The sequence below is a fragment of the Aythya fuligula genome, chromosome Z (assembly GCF_009819795.1).
Source record: "Aythya fuligula isolate bAytFul2 chromosome Z, bAytFul2.pri, whole genome shotgun sequence".
Taxonomy (NCBI): domain Eukaryota; kingdom Metazoa; phylum Chordata; class Aves; order Anseriformes; family Anatidae; genus Aythya; species Aythya fuligula.
This window is the reverse complement of record NC_045593.1, coordinates 63,623,084-63,644,543: the sequence shown is the minus strand read 5'-3', so window position 1 is coordinate 63,644,543 and position 21,460 is coordinate 63,623,084. Positions and strand designations below refer to the sequence as shown.

General features: G+C 41.8%; 1 protein-coding gene across 1 annotated transcript; it reads left to right on the top strand.

Annotated features, from left to right (window-relative positions):
- Positions 1 to 4,619: 4,619 nt before the first annotated feature.
- FEM1C (fem-1 homolog C) lies at positions 4,620 to 21,142 on the top strand. The gene is made up of 3 exons (XM_032206153.1): positions 4,620 to 4,676; positions 4,891 to 5,582; positions 16,381 to 21,142. Exons 2-3 carry the CDS (start codon positions 5,039 to 5,041, stop codon positions 17,688 to 17,690), a joined length of 1,854 nt encoding a protein of 617 aa, XP_032062044.1. The 5' UTR covers positions 4,620 to 4,676; positions 4,891 to 5,038; the 3' UTR covers positions 17,691 to 21,142.
- Positions 21,143 to 21,460: the final 318 nt, after the last annotated feature.

Sequence of the window (21,460 nt, the reverse complement as noted above, 5' to 3'; positions counted from 1 at the left end):
TGCAAAATCTCTGGCACAGATCTCAGATGCTTCCCAATCTACTTGGCAAATGTGAAACCTAGCTGCCACGTCACCCCGCCCTGCATTCATCTTGCAGAGAAAGGGCATGGTAAAACTAGAAGCTCTTCTTCTCGGAAAATTGCCATTCTCATTTGGCATAACCACTAGAAGGGGAAAAAAAATCTCACTGAGATACAGCTCCTCGCCCTTCCCACACCTTCTCCTCATTTTTCAGTGCTGGGGATGGTTTGCCTGAGCTCCCTGGCTGACAGCCAGAGTTGGGGGTACCTAAGGAAAGGACTGTGGCTGTGTACTCAAGGTACTAGTGGCTTAAATCCAAGAAATCTATAACTCCTAAATGAACCAAGGCCATCTGTGGAGAAGATGTTTATTAAGCTCAGTGCTGTTACTGTTAAAAAGCAAGCAAGCAGCTCCAATCTGCTCCAAGTGTGTCTTCCGAGGCGTGTTTGCAAGAAGCCCTAGTAAAATGTGTTTTAGTAACCTAATCTGCAGGAGAAAAAAAATAAAAAAATAAAAAAAGAGTGGATGCTCATATGCTGGAGGAATAGAACAGGCCGCCTAGATGTGCAGGGAACTATCTACAGGGGTGTCTGCTGCAGACTGGCTCAAAAACGCAAAACCCCTGGCTAAGGGATTGGACTGGATGATCCTCAGAGGTCCCTTCCAGCCTGCACCATTCTGGCACGGTGCTGAGGGTCCTGAGGGTTTAGGTCAAGCAGGTTGGGTGTTTGGGGCTCTCCGTGGCCAGCAGCAGCTCCAAGAGAAGAACCACCCTGGAAATGTCACCGGTCTTTCTGAGCAGACCAGACAGACAGGTGGAGGAGACACCCCTGCACAAGAGAACTGAGAAAGTCAATGGCTGAGCCCCAAGTCACAAAAAAAAAAAAAAAAAAAAAACACTGCCTCCTAACCTAGAGCAAAGCCAGGCTTGGAAATGGCTTTCCAACTGGCCCATGCCCTCTGCTTCTCCTGCAGTGAGCTGGAGCTTGCAGTCAGAGGCAGATGCACGGAAAAGTCACTGTGGTCTAATAGGAAGCGACTTACAGGGTTAGAGGCTGCAGGCTTGTGTCTGACCTGCTGCTGGCGTATATGGTCCGAAGGCAGAAAAAGAGAGCAGAAACCCACTCCTGCACACACCCACACACCCAGAAACCACTGTGTGCTGGTGGCCCTTGCCACCAGCCTTGTCCAAGCTGCAAGATGCTGCTGCTGACTGCTGGTGGCAGCTGGGGACAGCTAAAAGGCAGGGGCACCGCTGGCACTTGCAGCCAAGGTCCGGGGCTGGCGTAGCAGCAGCATGCTCAGGGTGTTCCCAGCCACCCCGCAGCTCCTGCAGAAACCACCACACACCCGTGTCGCAATTGTGGCCGCTGCCTGGTGCTCTATTTTTATTTTTTTTTTGTCCCTCATTGCTTTCGGTAAAGGCAGCATTTCTCTGGTTTACCCCTTCTGCTGACACCTACTTGCGGGGAAGTAGCTTTACCGCAGAGATGCTTGCTTCCAACGCTTGGGACTCCCCAGAGCCTGCTGCAGCTCCCTTCTTTTTCTGGAAGTATTCTGGGGAATCAGCGGAGGGGGCTGCTCTGATGAGCTGAGGGAGCTGAATATGCATATTGCCAAATGCCACCTCTAGCCCGGTAGGCTTCATGGTGGGTGAAATGTCTGTTCTATATTTAGAAAGCAGAGGATGTTATGTATTTTCTATTCCACCCACTGTCAAAATCTCGTGAGTTTATTAACTACAGTTCTGTGTATCTTCACCAGCGCTGTCAGGTCTGTCCTTGCCTTGGCCTGGGTGCAAAGGAGGGAAAAGAGCAGGAGGACAATACTGATGGGGTAAAGGAGGGCAGCACAGAGACAGTGAGCAGCCTCCTGCGGGGTTTCACTTGTGTAACATACCAGAACAGGTATAGCCTGCGGGACATGAGAGGCCGTGGTGTCACAGGGACACGACCCAGATTTTAACAGAGCAAAGGTTTAGTGTCATCAATCACCTGTATGTGAAGCCACTGTGCATTCCCAGTGTTGCTTTGGTGGAGGATCCCACCACAGCAGAGCATGGTTCACTCCTGGCCTAGCAGCATGAGCATCACTGGCTCTGTCTAATAATGGCATGGTACGGGCACAGCAGGCTAATTTTTAACCCATTTGCTACCTACAGCTTAGCCAACTGATGACTTGAAACAACCATCCTGATGAATATGAGAATATTTTGCAAGTGGCAAATGTTGCTCTGGGAGATAATTTCTTTTTGGCAGTTGCTTTTGTTACGTTCAACTTCTTCTGTGTTAAATTTACAGGTTTTGCTGCTTCAGATCTGCTATGCAGCCTACTGCAGCCTCTCCCAAAAAGCCAGAATACTGTCATCAGAGAGGAAACATATGGTCACACACAGGCTAGCTGGAGTTTATGAATGGATGCACGAATTCAGGCGTGCAGGTCATTCACAATGCATGTTAGGAGGACACAGAAACACACAGTCACAACAGGGCTGAGGTCGTTGGGGACCTCCACTGCTCCAACCCCTGCTCCAGCAGGGCCACCCAGAGCAGGGTGCCCAGCACTATGTCCAGGGGTCTTCTGGAGATCTTCCCAGGGAGGAGACCCCACAGCCTCTGGGCAGCCTGTGCCAGGGCTCGGTCACCTGCACAGCAAAGTGGCCCTCCTGGTGTTCAGAGGGAGCCTCCTGTGCCCAGCTGGTGCCCAGTGCTTCTTGTGCTGGCACTGGGTGCCACTGAAAAGAGCCCCACATCTCCTTTCACCCCCCAAGTCTTCTTTCCTCCAGGCTGAACAGTCACAGCTCGTTTAGCTTCTCCTCACAGGTAGCCAGCAGAGGAAGAAAATTGAGTTTGCCTTCTTAGAGGGAAATTCTGTTTTGACAAGCTCGGCAAATACTGACCTAAAGCTAGGTGCACATCTGCCACCATTTAACAGCAGAGATGTCAGAATCCCTGGGAACTGCAACTTCTGTAAATGTACTTTCAGACCCTTGAATTAGCACCAGAGACCATGGAGAGAGAGAAGAGGAAATATTTCAGCAGACACTTCAGGCTGTTAAAAAGCACGCATATGAGGCCATCTGCAAGCTTGCCTTGTTTGTACCTTTCAGAAATACCCATATCACGTGGAACAGCACCTGTTCCCTGTAGTATATTTCCATCACTAAACCACAGTACATATTTTAGGGAAGTTAACCTATAAACCATCTCCATTATATACACATACATGCATGTGTGCATATATATAGTTTAATAGCATAGAAAATTGGCATGATCTGTGCAAGTATTTTTAAGAATTAGAACTAAATGGATTATCATTTTCTTATTTCTCTCTCCGATTTCTCAATACGACTACAGAAAATCAGTGTGCAAAATATTGGAATGGTTTTCAAGGAGGTTATGGAGGTACAAGCTCAGCTCAGCTGAATCTCTGGAAACAATGTGATATCCTTACTCTCCTGGGCACACGGGCAGAGATGCTCATTACCCTGTTGAAATGAGGTACTTGGGGAGCAGACCTCTACCTCTCAGTGTGTGTCCACCCTCATCAGCCCTTGCTCCAGCCTGAGGACACAGTTCCCGATCTCACCCTCAGCCAGGCTGGTGTAGGGGACTGGGTACAGCCAAGGCAGGACATGAGCTACACAGAGCACCTGGAGCATGGCTCCTTGCAATATGCATCACGGAGATGTGTGTTAGCTCAGGGCCTAGCAGAAGTACAGCCATGCTGGGGGTGCCCCTGAGCCATGATGAAAAGCAAGGTCAAAAATTTGCTGAAATTTCCATGTTAATACAGACACATTGGTTTCAGTGCCTAAGCTAAGAGCTGAGGTGTGGGTTAGGTTTTTCTTTGGTTCATTCCTTTGCGCGGGCTGATGTGAGGAGAAGGGAACCTACAGCTCTGCACTCGTCCTCCTCTGCCCTTTTGGGACACAAAGAACTGGATAGATAATGTGAAGTGATTTAGTGCTTTACAACAGGCGCCCTGACTGGAAACCTAATGCAAGCCCCAGAATGGTTTCAATCGGAGTTTGTACAAACTCTGTATGAAAAAAAAAAAGAAAAAAAAAAAAAAAGAGGAAAAAATCAGGCGTTGCGTGGTGCCCCCAATGTTCTCCCTCACACCCTTGGAGCCAGGGCTGCGGATACAGCAGCAAAATGTCCGCCACGGGGCTGTGAGCGAGCGAGGCAGGAGGGCAGAGCCCTGCTGAGCTGTGCTCCAGCCGGGCAGCCCCCTGCTGCCTCCTGGAGCCGGGCAGCCCACAACCTCCACGGGCGTGAGGCGAGGAGCCCGTCCTGCTGCCCCCTGCGGGGTCTGCCCTGAGGCGAGCGCCCCGCCATGGCGGCCCCGCTCCCGCCCCCTCCCCTCCACGCCCCGCCCCGCCCCGCCCCGCCCCTCCCCTCCCCTCCCGGCCCCGCCCGCCGCCATTCGGGGCAGCCCTCCCTCCCGCCGCGCCGGAGCGGCGGCCTAGTCCCGCCCCCTTCCCTTTTTCCATTGGCTGGCGGGCGCCCGCGCCTCTCTCTCATTGGCTGCGGCGGGCTGGCCCCCCCACACTTCCTCGGGCTGCGCTGCGCCCGCTGGCAGGGCCGCGGCTGGCGGTCGGGCTGTCATGGCGGCGCGGCGGGGCGCTGCGCTCTGAGGCGAGGCGCGGGGAGGTAACGGCGGCTCCGGGGGCGCCTCACGGGGCTGTGGGGGGCTGTGGGGGGAGGGTGCTGGGCTTGGGCGGTGGTTGGGAGCCGAAGGGGACCGGGGGGGAGCGAGAGGGTGCGCGCCCCGCCGCCATCTCGGGGGGCTCTGAGGGGAGCTCTGAGGGGGGGTGGCGGTGTCTGTCGCGACTCGCCGGTCGCGACTCGTCTGCGTGCTCCGCAGGTCGCCGGCAGGCCGCAGGGGGCTGTCGTCGTCGTCGTCGTCGTCGTCCCTGTCGTCCCCCCCCCATGTCCCAGGCGCGAGGAGGCGGCGGGCGGCGGTGGTGCCGCCAGTGAGGGGGCAGAGCGGAGCGGCGGCGGAGCGGGGCCCGATGGATCTGAAGACGGCCGTGTTCAACGCGGCCCGCGATGGCAAGCTGCGGCTGCTCTCCAAGCTGCTGGCCAGCAAGACGCGGGAGGAGGTGGCGGTGCTGGTGTCGGAGAAGACCAACGGGGCCACGCCGCTGCTGATGGCGGCCCGCTACGGTCACCTTGAGATGGTGGAGTACCTGCTGGAGCACTGCGCCGCCTCCATCGAGGTCGGCGGGTCGGTCAACTTCGACGGCGAGACCATCGAGGGGGCCCCGCCGCTCTGGGCGGCCTCGGCCGCCGGCCACCTGAAGGTGGTCCAGTGCCTGCTGGACCACGGCGCCTCGGTCAACAACACCACCCTGACCAACTCGACCCCGCTGCGGGCCGCCTGCTTCGACGGGCACCTGGAGATCGTGAAGTACCTGGTGGAGCACAAGGCGGACCTGGAGGTGTCGAACCGCCACGGGCACACCTGCCTGATGATCTCCTGCTACAAGGGCCACAAGGAGATCGCCCAGTATCTGCTCGAGAAGGGAGCTGATGTCAACAGGAAAAGCGTTAAAGGTAAGTCGATTGCTTTATTTTCCTTGTGGTAAAGAGGGGTAGAACTCCCTCCTCCTCCTCCTTTAGGAGGCTGCGAGCACCCAGAAATATTCTTCCAGTCTCATCGTATGGATGAGTAAGAGATGAAGCATATTTAGCCGTGTTTCTACTGTGTGTTTTTTTTCAGCATACTTCCTTGTTAACAGTGACTGCGTAACTTCTTTCTAAATTGATTAATTTTAGGCTTCAAATTCTTAAAGTCATACAAACATGGGAAAAGCTAATAAACTTCGTGTAAGCTGTGTAATATTTTTTGTGTAAAGCTGTGTAAACGCTTGTCTGTTTGTGTAGTAGTACGGTCCAAGCATATATTTGTTTTCATGCTGTTTCTTCAAACAAACAAACAGGCTGTACTTAAAACTGGCTTATGCCACTAAGACTATAGTGTGGAAAGACTCACAAAGAAGAAAAAATATTTCCTACTTTGGAAATGAGTAACTACTTTTGCTCTTCACCCACCTCTCCCTTCAAATTCTTGAATCCTTTTGGGCCCTTCATTTTCCACGTCAAAACAAAAACACGTATTAGGATTAAAGAAATGAGGCTTCAGGTGACTATGACTGCAACAGAAGGACTTCCAGGGTTGCACAGATCACTAAGGACGTGTCTCTGCCCGTGTTTTGCAATTATTCCGTCAAAGTGACAGTTTCTCTCACTTGGTTGTGATTGTAGTTTTGTGGGCTTCTTGGTTTAACCACTCTTTTTTTTTTCTTCACAAGTTGGACTCTTAGGTGAATGTGATACTGGCCTAAAAAGCATGCCAAGTATTCCAGGTTACAGTTAATTTTTAACTCACTGAGGCAGGATTGTGTTTCAGCAGTTTATTTTTTTACATATATGTTACTAGTTATTATTGTAACAAAATACTTTGTCTGTTTAAGGCTAAATTACATGTGTAACAGGATACTATACAGTTAATTTATGTCAAAATTTACTTTATGTTTAGATTATTATACAATACTGTTAAATACCAAATGTGAGGGTGATCTCTTTGAAAAAGCTGCTCAGCTAAGTATGCTTTCTTTCAGCAAATCATCAGATATGCGGGGTTAATGTAAAGCAAGATAAACTACCGATTTGTCATAGAGGTGGGCAGAGCAAAATAAATCTTCCTTTGTAAGGATTTAAGTTTGCTTATGAATCATCATGGACTTGTGATAGGACAAAAATGTCATTTCTTTTCTAGACAGGGTTAGTGGAATAACAAGCTAAGCATAAAATGTGCGTCCTTTTTTTGAACATATTCTTTCATATGAAAGGTATGGGTAGAACAGAGCTGTTAAGCCTCTGATGTAACAGGGAAAGAAAAAATCTGTGGCTCTTCTTTCCTTTCATTTTGTGTCAGTAGAGTAGGCTTTAATTTATTCGTCCTTCTTATTTACTTTTCTACTACATTAGTTTTTTTTGTTTCTTTGCTTAAATACTTGAAGGCAGATGTGCTTTCCTAAGGATTTTCTCATTGCTCTCAGTTTCTTTATTATCTTAATTCCTTCCTCTCTATGCTTCTTTTAGTTTCTGGTGTGACTCGCATCTTGAGCACTTAACCAAAAGTTCCCAAGGTATAACCAATCCTTACTGATTAAAAATAAAGAAGTTGGATTGGATATGTTTTAGATTATTAAAATTAATTTTATACTTTGAACTGCAGAGCGCACAAATGGATGTGTGTAAATGTTACCTATTGGTCAGGTGTGGTTTGCCTTTTTGTGTTTGGAAATCCTCTCTCATGTGATAGGAGCGTTCTTCTTCTTTTTGATGTCTTAAGCCTGTCTGATCTCTGAACTTATTAAATAAGCAGTGACAAGGTAGAGGAAGAGAGAAAGTAACTACTGTAAAACCTGAAAGTGAATGTCAGCTGCGGAAAGACAAAGAACTGAGCCAAACTGGGTAGCCTTAAATTTTACAGCGGTATGGGTGTTGTGGTGGCTGAGGCTCGACAGCTCACCTTCTGAACTTTGTTTTGCAAAAAATGCTCAGTAGCAGCTAGTTTCAAAATGAGTGTTTCCAACAGGATTTATTCTATACTGTCACATTCCCCCTCAAAGTCTCTGGTCTCAAAGTCTCAAATGAAAGTTATTTTCATTTTTTTGCTTCACCCAGCTGTTCATTAAAGAACAGACAAAGAATAGGGGTGGTGTAGTAAGGAGGTAAAAAGAACTTGAGTGGTCTGCTCTGGAGTAGGAAAACTTGTTGCAGTCCCTGTATGTGAACTTTAGAGGGGCTGTCTCCTGGGCCATTCAGGGGGAAGCCCCTTTCTGTGAAAGAAGTAAAAGCTTTACCTAATAGAATTTTTTTCAGCAATTAGAACTACAGAGCTCTTCACAGGAACAAAGCTATGGAGCTTTCGTAGAGGTACCTTTGGAAAAGTGCTGTTGTGGGAGGCAATTACAGATTGTTTTCCAGTTATTCTCAAAACCAGGAAAGGGTTTGAACCACCCATTGTGTTTTTTTACACCGGAATTTGATATTGTAAGGTAGGATTTTATTCACATTTTCGTAACTGGGAAATTCTAGGGCTGGGAAAGGTATAAAGATGTTTATGTTGATAGTTCCAGGGAAACTTCAAAATATGTTCAGATGAAAAAATTGGTATGGTCACAGATTACTAAAAATCTGGATGACTGCTGAGGCAGGGTGTAAAAGAGCAGCTGAAAAACGTAGTGAAATTCTAATTCTAAAATATGGGTAAAATCCTGCAACAGTGTTTAGGACTACTGAAACTCAGAACACAAAGGCTCTTGAAGGAGAGTTAGGGAAGTGCAAAAGTACATGTAGGGCGTGATTAGGACATCCATAAAAACTTCAGAGTCTGAGTCAGGTAACAGGCTACAATGAGGTGAGGTGTAGGTCTGGTGCTGTCTCTCAGGAGAAGGTGTTGAAGAAGGCAGTAACAGGTTGTTTGGGGTATGTAAGTGCAGTACTGGGAAAAATGGGCTGTAGTTCTGTATTTAAAATATGAGCATTTTGTTGGCTTTCATCTGATTTTGTGCAGATCTGACTCTCACAGTTGCCCGAACGTTCTGTGAGGAATGTAGGCAACAAAAATGAAAACAAAAGACTAAGAAAAAAAAATTAGGTTACACAAACCACATAAGCAAGGGGTGGGAAAAGTCGTAAGTGTGTTATGAAGGGTGTTTTTTTTCCTATTAGAGCTATGGGAAATAACAGAGATACCTGCAGGTATCTTTTATTTTTCTTATTTTTTAGTAAAAGCAAAAACAGCCAAAGCAACGCTTCTCAAGTGAGTTAATTCAGCTTAATCTTCCTAATTCAGAGGCTTCTCAGAGATGTTACTCCTGTTTGGAGAAGCTACAAACTAAAAGTAACAAATCTTAATAAGTTTTAATGGTATAAAATGCCTAAAATAGCTAATTATTATTTTAAAAAACAAACAACTCTTACATCCCAAAGTTCTTATGTTGCTCTTAAAAGGAGGAACAGCATGGGTAATAAATGCTACGGTAGCAGAAACCTGAGTTTTTCTCCTGAGGAGGTGGAACCCAAGAGGTAGCCCTTTCCCCTGAGGAGGGAAGCTTCTGCGTTGTTGCTGCGTGCGGTTTTCTGTTCGTCTGCATGGCCAATCTTGCCAGCAATCTGCAAGTTAAATGCTGTCTGACAGCATTGGAACAGTCCTCTGGATTCCTCAATACAGTTTCACTGACGTATTTCTGTGCACAGTCGTCTTGAGGCCAGCAGGTCAGCACAGGAAAGAAAATGCTTGCTGTTGTAATTCAGGTGGTAGCAGTCTTGGCCATGCCTTCAGACTACAGATTTAAGCTTTCTTGTTGATATACATCGGGTTGTGTTTGTCAGAACTGGATTTTATATTTAAATTCAAGTATTTTGTAATTGCCCCAAAAAACTACTTTGCTTGCAGACCATTTAAAAGAGATCTTGTACTTCTGACTCCAGACAAAACACGTAGGTCTCGCTTCATGAGCGTGGGCTATGCACGTTTTGATAATCTGCATTATTCTTCATCCTCTTCTTCCAGGCCTGCTGCAATAATGTAGATTTGTTCCTTCCTTTTCTGCAATTAAGAAGTTGAATAATAGATAAGGTACACAAGCAGTGATAGCCTGGATGGTCTTAATGGCATGGGGAATAAGGACTCTTTTTTCCAGAGTATCTTCTTGAAAGGGAGGTGGTTTTTTTTGTTGTTGTTTTTGTTTTTTTTTCTGAACATGGCTTGTAACTCTTTCCATTGCTCAGCCTCTTGGAATGTGGTCTCTGTCTTCAGCGTCATATTCTTGTGTTTTACTGATGGTCTTCACTAACCCAGTCCCCCTCCTGTTGTTAGCAGACACATCTGCTAGCTACAAGACTAGTTTTTCCCCCTCTGAAGTATTAGAAAATGCTGTAAGAACTGCTGGACAAGGCATTCCTTTAGGATCCTCTTGAGATCTGCACAGGAATGCTCAGTTGAAAGCACAGTTTTTGTCATTTATGGTCCTCTGTACCACCATACCGTAGCAGTTGGAGGAAAGCATGCATTCTGAAAATGCAAAACAACACTGTAATTCAAAATCTTGTTAAGTTACACTACATACAGCGCATATTAGCATATATTAGAATAGCTTTATAACATAGCACAAAGGATGAGTTTTGTTCACTTTGCTTGCTCAGTTTGGGAGCTCCAGAAGCGTACGGACCTCAGTCACTGCAGGTAGTTTATCAAGGTTATACATGCAGCGGTGCTGTGACAAGGGCTACTGCTGTTTCCGTGTTATTGTTTGTGTGGGAGACCGGGAAGCATAATGCTCAAACCTCTTGGGAAGGAGAAAATCTTTTACAGAATTAGGCTAAGAAATACAGGGATTAGGTAGATTCACTCTGATCATAGAGGAAAAAGTGGGGTTTCGTATGCATTAAAAATAATTAATTTTCCTTTGCAGTAAACATTAAGGAGTCTGACAGGTTTGTTCTCTTCTTTTTTTTTTTTCTTTTTTTTTTTTTGTCTTGTATACTTGCCAAGATTCATTTTTTGTGGAAACAAAAGCTAAACAGATTTTATTTTTTTTTCCCCTGTGAGTAAAGGCCTTGCTCTAGAAGTGTCCTGTGCCTTTTTTTTAGTTATTATTTTGGTTGGGTTGTTTTTTTTCCTTTTTTGGTTAATATTGCATGACACAGTGCACTGCATTTTGTGGATATTTTGTGTGTGATGGTATGTGAAAACTTCAGTACAAATGTCTGTAAATAAAATAAGGAAGATTAAATAAGGAAAGAGTTTAAACAAATATTTCTCCTTTATTTCAACTAAAAAGGAGATTATGTTGAAATTAAATGGTTAAAAATGAGCTTTGCGTTGTGAATCTTGATGGTACAAGTTATCCTGAAATAATTTTGTGAGCAAGGGGAGCAATTATTCTTTTACAGAATGTGGAAAGTAGATTAAAACTTGTTGAGGTTAGCAATGCTTTGCAATTTTTACTTGATTTCTTCTTGAAGGGAAGACATACCTTTAGCTTTTCTTTGTTATGCTTACTGAGTGTAAAGATGTAAAAGGGATTTGTGTGCGCTGTCCACATTTGTAAGTAAATATCAATACATATTTCTTTAAAAAAGTACAGCAGCTGAAGGATTTAATTGCTTCCAGTGCGGTGTTGAAAATCAGTGTTACATGAACAGCTTCACTTTTAAAAGAGTGATTAATTTTATCTGTAAGGCTGCAAAAATAGATGTATCTGGCTGGTTTTACACACTGGTCAATCAAATCTTTTCTCTCCTGTTATTTTCAGGAACAGATCCCGGATATGAAATAAGACTGATAATAAATTTTACTACCCAGAAATCTGATCAGGCATTATTTATTTATTTATTAAATAAGGAAGTAATATTCCATATATTAAAAATGTAATAAAGAAGTGGACGTACTTGATATTGTTTGCAAATCAAGTCAAATCACTTTGTGTCGTTGTTTTTCTTTCATTGCTGTGTCACAAGCTACCAGTCTGTTTTGGGAATTATTTGTTTTGACACAGAAAGACACAACCTCGTTGTAAATTTGAGTCCCCACCCCAATTAGCTTTTTGTAATACTGGAAAATTAGGTAATTAAATCTGGGGTACATAGTAGTGATTGTGTAATAGTCATAATACTTTTAAGGAAGGACTATGACAAAAGAATGAAATGTGCAGCTACGATGTCAACTGATCCTAATTTTTTCCCTTACCTGTTCTTGCAAGATTTAGGAGGACTGAAGATGATGGTTATTCCCTTTTTATTTTGTTGTTCTTTTTAATTAGAGGAAGTTATTAGGTAATGTGAATAGTGATTTTTTTTTAATACAGATAGAAACAGCTTATAAGCAGTATTAGCAATGCAGTATCCTGGCATTCAATTCCTAGCAGAGAAGTACTATGCGTACTGTAACATTGCCAGTCCAATTTCATTCCTATGCAAGAATGATGCTGATTATTAAGCAGCATGAAAGGCTCAGTCTTCTATATGTGATCAAATTCCCGCAGATTATTTCAGAATGGAAAGTAGTTTAACAAAATCTAATGAATTCTTTTTTGAATTATTCATGCACAATTAAAAAGCAACTAACAACAATAAAGAAAACCCACAACAAAGCCACGTAACAAAGATGTTGGTCAAATTCAAGTTATTTGTCCTTTAGAAAAATGCTTATCAGAGAATAACTTTCAAATAACTTCCTTACTTTCAATCTTTTTCCTTTTTAATACAGCAGTAGATACATTACAAAAAGACCGATTGGCTTCTGAAATGCATAGATAATGTTTAGCCACTGTTTATTCCTGTAACTGTAAACCAGATAGTGTTTCTGAAATGGATGAAATTTTTAAATTCATAATAATGGTTCATTTATTTCAACTGTTCAACTCCTGGGCAGTATGTGGAATGTAGACATATTATCTGTAAGGCCACTGCCACATCTCTCAAGTACTGCAGTATTTCCTTTCTACTGCAGTACTTACACCATCCAGTCAAACTAAGTGAGGTGCAGTGGCTGAAAGTTAGTGGTGATGGTCTTCCTTTTTCAGTCTGCCCATTGTTAGAAATAGCTCTGGTCACCAAGGGCTACTGCTGTGTAGGGAGCTAGAAAAAAATAACCTGATTCTGATAATGCTGGCAGTAACTACTGTTTAAGTCAATTGTAATACTAACATTATCTTTTTTCTAATGAAGGACAGTCTGAGTGGAAAGATTAGTGAAGTTCTTGGGGGTTCTAGGCATACTCCCACATGTCCTGCAAGGCTGTGCTGTAACTTTTTGACGTTCTAAGTTGTTGGATTGGACCTGAATTTACCCAGGTAGTGGCTAAGCTTAGCGTGTGGTATTAGTGTTAATGTGTCATAGCATATAAGCCTGGCAACTGATAAGAGTTTCAAGAGCGGCATTATGTGGTGATGGATCTGCAGTGCGTGGTGTGAATAGCTACCATGGATTCAATTGTCAAAGCCAGCAAAGTGAATTAATTGTCAAAGCATTGAAAGAACTCTGGTGATGCTCTGGCGTTTTGTGTGAGTTGTCGTTAACATACTTCTGTGTTATGACTTCTTTTAATTTCCTAAAAATGTTGACCTGAAGGTAGAAAGCAGGTGCCGATTCCAGTGTTGTGGAGCTCTGCTGTGAAGGATGGGATGTGGACTTGAACACCCCTTGAAATGGCTGCATTAGCTGACGGCTCAGCCGGCACCCAGACTTGTCTGGCTTTGCTGCCATCACAAAACACTGAAGTGCCGACAGCCCAGGGAGCAGCACTTTGGGTGCTGTAGTTGTGTTTTAACTGGATTTCCCCAGCACAGCAAGAAGAATTGCATAACGTGTGTATTTTGGCAAGTTCCTCTTGTGTGTTTGTCTGCTCGTGACCTCATTCCATCTTGGGAATTTGAAGGTCTCATGCCTGTCAATACTGAGGTACAGAGAGAGGAGATGACATTTGATAAACTACATGTGCCAAACTTCTAACCTATCTGAATTTGGAAAAATATGTTCTTGTGGTTGAAATCTTTGTTAGTCTTGGTAGAGGCTGTAGTGTGAGCAAACCAGTCCTGACTTCAAACTCTCCATTACTGACAATAATTGCCTAAGGTATTAACATTTGAAAATCACTTGCCGCTGTATGACCTGGATTTAGTTTCACAAGTCTTGATCTAATAGATAATTTCAGGTGCCACTTTGTGTTGGGTGTCATCCTCTGTTTACTTTTTAAGAAGTGATAATAAAATAATTGGCAGCTATTGCAAAATTTATCAGGAAAATAATATATTGCAAGTCAAGGTCACTGTATGAATTAATGGTACGTTATTTTGTTGTTTTCTTGGTTTGTTTTGTTTGAAACTTGCACTTAATGGTGGTTGATGGATACAATAGGTCTGTAGTTGTCTTTCTGCTATAACTGCAAAAACCTATTAAATTTCAGCTTTTGAAAATAGCTCTTTGCACATCTTTTGTACGGATTTGATCAGTGTGGCAGGTAAATATGGTGTGTTTGAATCAAGATTGTCTTGAATAGCTACTGTTCCTTCTTTTCACTGTTCTGGTTATTGCGAGTGGAAGCAACAAGGTCTTAAAATGTGCTCTTAGTCCTTCCTCAGATGGTCCACAAATTAGAGTAAGGAGCAGCAGACTGATTTACATGTAAAGCTTTGAGAAAGTTTTCGTGGATAGCAGAAGTATGTTTAGGTTAAAGTGTTCTAATGGGTACACAGACCTTGGCCTCAGTTCCCCCACTAGAGCCTTAGTCACACCCTCCTGCTTTTTACCTATCTGTCACTTGTCAAAAACTTGAGGTGTTCAATAAATATGTTCTTGTCTTGGGGTCATATCAACAGATAAAAGCAGATTACTACACAATAAGCTAACTCAAAAGAGAGAATACAAGTTCACATTGTGGATCTGTATCTGGTTCTGCTTTGTGAATTTAGAGGACAATCATGGTGGTTTGAGCATATACTTCTCAATTTTGCTTTTCTGGGATTTTTCTTCATTCTTCAACTTTATATCCTCTTACTGTGCCCTGTTAGGAAAAAAAAAAAAAAAGGGGGGGGGGGGAGTCCACAAAGTCACATACTAAAAAGCTAGAAGATGTTAACATTATTTGTATAGATCTACAGGAGGTTCCTAGAATTGAAATGGGAAAGGAAGATATCGATTTCTGAAATGTATTTCATAACTATGAATCTTTTTTTCTTGATATATAGAGACATACACATGCCAACTTCAAATGTTCTGTATTTGAGTTTATTATATTTAAGTCAACAGAAGGATGTGCTAGCAGAAAATAAAATGGAGGTAAAACTCCATTTAGTTTGTCTACATGCAGTGTTCAGCTCTTAAGACAGATTTCAGACATGCTTTTGATTTGTTTCATTGGCTAGGTAATCAGAATGAATTGCACATTGTAGAGAGCAGATCCCAGGAAAAAAAAAAAAAAGTATGAAGGTAAACTAAGCTGTTTAGATTAGTAGGCTGTGTATCTACAAATACAGACTTTCCCAAACATTGGCTGAAGATTTCAAGAATTTATTTCCGAACTTGCTGTAGTTCTCTTGTAGATCTAGAAACAGCAAAGCTGACTGCAAATCACTGTCTTTTTGGCATAAAAAAGCCTGCCAAAAATTCAAATAAGGAAGTTTTAGGAAACATTTCTTGCAGTTTTTAAAGGCAAAAGTCGATGACTATAAATGGACAGACAGCCTTTGGATAAGGTCTCATTTGAGATGGCAGAAACTTGCTGACAGTGTAACAGAAATGGATGGTCTGATAACCAGTTAACTAGGATTTTGCAGTGCTGATATGTAAGAAAAATTAATGGAGGGGGTGGTGGGTAGTTACACGAGCCTTCTGTAAATTATTTCTTGTTGATTTAGTGGGAGGTTGAAAAGTTGGTAAGCCTGAATCTGTAGTACATATAATATGTATGAAGAACAAGGTGGGTTTCAATTGTGTGGTTTAAGAACAACCAGTGGCATGAGGCTTTATGTTGGGAGAGGATCAGGAGAGCTTGTCATCCGTCTTCTTCCCTTCTCTTCCAGTAGAGTGCTCATATTTGAAACAGAACAAAATTTTCATCTATTTGAATCATAATAGCTAAATATTTAACTGTTGTGCCTGATGTTTTCTTTCTGATTTGCTGTGTACGTGATTTTCAGTGAAGTGGCTTTAGTGATTGCAAGAAATCTCAACACACTGTTAGTACTGGAGTGCCTTTAAATTAGAGAATATGCAATGACAGGCTTAAGAAGAATAATCTGAATGTAAATGATAAGACACAAGATAGATGGCTGCATGTTGTGCTGAAGACATTTTTTTTCTTCTTGTTGAGTTAGCCCAGCTTTAATTTTCATGCAGATCACATTTTTAATTATGTCTAGAGATATGGAGGAAGGAAACTTGATGAGGGGAGAAGGGAAAATACAACAACATGGAGATTAGCAAGCTTAGGTTTCTGTTTCATATTTGAAAGCAGATTAAAAAAATCTCGTATGTAAGGGAGGACTCTGTTTTTACTCTGTTTTGTTGTGTGTTTTTTTTTTTTTTTTTTTTTTTTTTGAGTAATGAGACAAAGGATCTTAAGACCTGTTTAAATCTTTCAGGTAGTAAAATATCAAACATTTTGATTTAACTTCCCTGTAGCCTTGGTATTTTAGTCAATCTTAAATATTTAACTTTTCATTTAAGCCTTTCATAGTCCATAGATGTCAAAGTATTTTTTTTTTTAACACTTAAAGTTGCTGGATTTAGGCTATAATTTAATTGTTTGTGTAATTGATTTTTTTTGTCTTACTAGGAAACACTGCATTACACGATTGTGCAGAATCTGGAAGTTTGGAGATCATGAAGATGCTTCTCAAGTATTGTGCTAAAATGGAAAAGGATGGTTATGGAATGACTCCCCTGCTGTCAGCTAGTGTGACAGGCCACACAAATATCGTGGACTTTCTGACCCAGCACGTACAGACCAGTAAGGCTGAATGCATAAATGCCCTGGAACTTCTAGGAGCAACGTTTGTGGACAAAAAGAGAGATCTGCTTGGTGCTTTGAAATACTGGAAGCGAGCTATGGAGATGAGATACAGTGACAGGACTAATATCCTGAGCAAACCTGTGCCACAAACACTAATTATGGCCTATGATTATGCTAAAGAGGTAAACAGCTCAGAAGAGCTAGAAAATCTTATTGCAGACCCTGACGAAATGAGAATGCAGGCACTATTGATTAGAGAACGTATTCTTGGCCCTTCTCACCCAGATACATCCTACTACATTAGATACAGAGGTGCTGTCTATGCAGACTCTGGAAACTTTAAGCGTTGCATCAACTTATGGAAATACGCTTTGGACATGCAGCAGAACAACTTAGATCCGCTGAGCCCTATGACGGCCAGCAGTTTGCTGTCATTTGCTGAGCTTTTCTCCTTCATGCTGCAGGATAGGGCAAAAGGCCTACTGGGCACTACTGTTACTTTTGATGATCTGATGGGCATACTGTGCAAAAGTGTCCTAGAAATAGAGCGGGCCATGAAACAAACCCAGTGTCCTCCCGATCCAATACAGTTGAACAAAGCCCTATCCATTATTTTGCATTTAATCTGCTTGTTGGAGAAAGTACCTTGCAGCTCAGAACAGGAGTATTTTAAGAAACAGACTATTTACAGGTTTCTTAAGCTTCAGCCTAGAGGGAAAAATAACTTCAGTCCGCTTCACCTTGCTGTTGACAATAATACTACATGTGTGGGTCGCTACCCAGTTTGTAAATTCCCTTCTCTACAAGTTACTGCTATCCTGGTGGAATGTGGTGCTGATGTAAATGTCAGAGACTCTGATAACAACAGTCCGTTACACATTGCTGCACTGAACAACCATCCAGACATCATGAATCTTCTCATCAAGTCAGGTTCACACTTCGATGCCACAAACTCACATAAACAAACTGCTAGCGATTTGCTGGATGAGAAGGAAATAGCAAAGAATTTAATCCAGCCCATAAATCATACTACGTTGCAGTGCCTGGCTGCTCGTGTTATAGCGAATCATAACATATACTACACAGGCCACATCCCTGAAAAACTAGAGGACTTTGTTTTGCTCCACAGATGATAGCGCGGAGCCCCAGAGTACTGTTTTTGAAGCACGATTTGGTGACTGTGTTTTCCTTGAGCACTGTTGTGGTACACCAGCGTTCCCTTAGCTTGCTCCATCTTGCTTTCATTGGCTAAAGTGTTGTTAGCATCAGATCTGCAGAGTTGGTTACCCAGTATTTAATATATGCCATATAATATATTTTGTGGGTTAATTAGAAATGTAATGCCATATTTAGACTCTTAAAATTGTCTGCCAAAGGCTTGTCTATTCTGGTCTTATTTGCCTGTTGGGTGTTTGGGACTGAGTTGAGTATTTTCCACTGATGTCTTTATACTATAACTGTTAATGTGGATTTTATACAGTTGGAAGGTCATCTTTTTTTGGTTTTGCTTGAGCATTTCTACTCTACTCTATTCTTTTTCTATGGACTCATTGCTGAACTGTTGAAGTTGGATGGACTTGTTAACATTTGCAACTACCATAAGTGCTTTTATCTTCTCTATGCACTGGCTTAATCATGACTGTTGTGTGTGAGCATATTTCTATGCAGCAGTTGGCCAATTTTGACCTAAATGTCAGTTTTGTTTTGCAGTTTGTTTGGACCTCTTTTTGAGAATGCTGTCTTCATAGCATGACAAATTTTGGAGCTACTTACCAGTTCTCCAAACTTGGGTTTGACTTTTTTGAGTGCTGTTACTGAGGTTGCTTTCCTCTCGATCCTCTGGAATTTGTACTAAATTTGGGAGAAGAAAATCCCATTTTCTCATGGTAACCCACTTGAATTTTAAATCTGAAAATTGTTCTGTTGCATCGTGCAGTTAGGGGAAGGGTCCTCGCTGTGTACAACTGACGGCTTCCCCTTTGCACTACTGTCTTGCTTGTGCTGGTTATGTGACTAGATGTGAAGTTTGCTCAAAGTTAAACCTCAAACTTAATGATACACTTTAATGAGAAGTAGATCAAATGTATGCTGTAGTTTAAATTTACAAATCAACTTTAGCTACAAAAGAAACTAAAGCATGTTGGTGGCATGATGCTTTTCAGTCCAGATCTAGACATCATCTAATATAATTATAACATAGTAAGTGGCTGTATGCCAGGGTATTGGAAGTTCTATAGAAGTGTCCCTTTTTCTTCATTTTTAAATATCTTTATAAATATTTGCATGAATTTTACATCTGTGTCAGCTGTACTTAAAGAAAAGCTGAAGTTCTGTTGTGTATATAGCTCCTGATTAAAGTACCTATTTTTATAATATTTGCACAACAGCTTAGCTTTTACAACAGAAAGGGCTCTTTTGACTTGATAAGAAATCTATAACTGAAGATCATAAACGTGAGTGCAATTCAGGTAATTCATACAATTCAGCACTTTACTGTTGATTAATAGCAGAATATATAATGGCACATTAGCCCTGCAAATGTCTTAAATTCAGTTCTGTTGAGTAGAATACAGTTTACTTGCGAGGTTAGTGGCCTAGCATTTTGGATATTGTTGACTTGAGGTGTCATCTCAGTGGTAGGTCGTAAGCATACCTATGGGTTTCTTGCTCCAGAAATTCAGCAAGTTGATTTAGGCTTTTGTCAGTTTTATATAGATATTTAAAAGCCAAATTAATTAGATAAAGGCAAAGCTGTTATAGGAGGGCCATTTTCAATTTTTACTTCTGATTTGATGTTGGAACATTTTTGTCTTTCGTGAATTAGGTTGAGGAGGAGTATATCTTGAGTGCATCTGAGAATAGTTCTTCCTTGTTTTTTGGCTATTTCAGGGTTCCTATTAGTGCATCTGTTAGTTTAGCCATTCTTGAGGAACATGCTAGGATGGTTTTAAACAAAGCTATGTTGAAAGTGCTGTTGATGTATTGCCACTTTTAGACTCTGTATTTTGAAGCATCTTTCACCTGTGTGTCCCATGCCATGTGTACATCCTATGAAATTCTGAGAATGAGGAAATCCTGTTCCTCTTGCAAATACGCAGCAGTAAGTTTCTATTCAATTGGCTGGATTTTTCTGATTCTGTACAATTAAAACACATGCCACTCAAGTTGTGACTTGTGAGAACAGTAGTTTGATTTTTGTATTCCTTATTTTCTAACTTCCTATGCTTATCTATTACTTTGTAAGCAGGGGTAGTTAAGAAATCACGCCACAGTAGAAGTGGTCCACATCAAAGCAGTTCTCAAAAATACTTCTCTTTCTATAGGTCAAAGAAAAAGGAATTCTTAGATCTTCAGAGTTTTATACTCTGGAATCTGTCTGCTCCTTAATGGTTTTAGTTTAAATTTCTGTCTTTATAACAGTCTAATATCCTGTTTAAAATTAGTTAGTTGGATATTGAGTCCAGAAATATAACCTAAAAATTAATTGTTAGCAAATCTTTGAATGGAAGACATTTCCAGGAGAAAGCATATCACTATTAAAAATACATAAATCTAGTGAGAAATGTTAAGTCTTACAGGGAGGGCCTATTCTGTTAACTGCTTGCTTTTCTTCTTTCTAAGAACTAACACATAATAGAAGTACTGATTTATTGTACGTAGTTCTGTCTAAGTATCTACCAGCATGCATCAATCTTGTGGTGTATCACATCCATTTAGAAGTTAATTTTTCACAGTCTTGAGGCTGTTTGCTGAACTCTTAAGTGGCGGTTTTGTCAGATGTGCAGACTTAGGTCTCCAGGTGGATGAGTTCATGCATTTAATTCCATTTCCATAGCCTGGTGTGCTTATGTTACTCTTTAACTTCTTACTTTATTTTAAAAGAGATCAGTACAGAGCCTGTGTTGGTAATATGCAGGGGATTAGTTCAGGATTTGCTGATTAGGAAGGTGGGTCAGGACAGCACCCCCTGTCTGAGATGCCAGTGCTAATGGGTAGTAACAGATTTGCCCCGATGGCCCTTGTTTCAGCCCAGTGTTGTCTCCACTGCAGTAGTAGATAACAATGTCATGGACCAGGTATTTTGTTTGTTTTACTTTTAGTCTTGTTACTTGTTCAGAGGTGGCTGTTAAGATGTTTTCAGTGAAACATGCTGATGTTAAATACAGTAGTACTGCTAGCTGAACTCACTGTGGTCAGGACAAGGAACTAAAAAGCACTCGGAACACAAATAATCTTTGTCACTTCTAACTTTCTTTTCTTTGTATTTGGGCTTTTCTGTGATGAAAGCACTGTTTCTGAGCTACCAACGCATGAACACATTGAGAACACTGTGGAAAAAAATGTGTGACCTGCAGAGGTGAAACAGGTTTTAAAATTGATTAAACAGTTTACAAGTGTGGTTCCCTAAATACAATGATACCTCCTTGCTTGTTGAGACCTCTTAAGGTGCATTTGGGGATTGGAAGGAGGGTATGGGGATAAAAATACTCATTTTTTTGTCCAATCATCTTGGACTTCAACTGAAATACTTCAGCCAGGTAGATGAAGAATACTCTAATAAAAAATAAATGCTGTTCCTACCAAATCCTAAAGTTCTCTTCCTGTTTTTTTATCACTTACTCTGGTAACAATGTTCGAGTTGCCTCTTTTATGTGTTCTGTTTGTTAAGTGTGGTGTAATGGCACTTTCTGAACGGCAAGGCAACAGCGTGGTTCCTTTTCCATATATACTTCACAGCAGTCCCTGGTTATGAAGTAATTTTGTACATTTCTGTAGTTCTCAAAAAGTTCTCTTTTAACAAATGTTTTGCAACTGGTTAAAATTAAACTCTTTCCATTTTTACAAAACACTAAAAAAAAAAAAAAAAAAAAAACAGAAATCACTTAAAAAAAAAAATAGAATG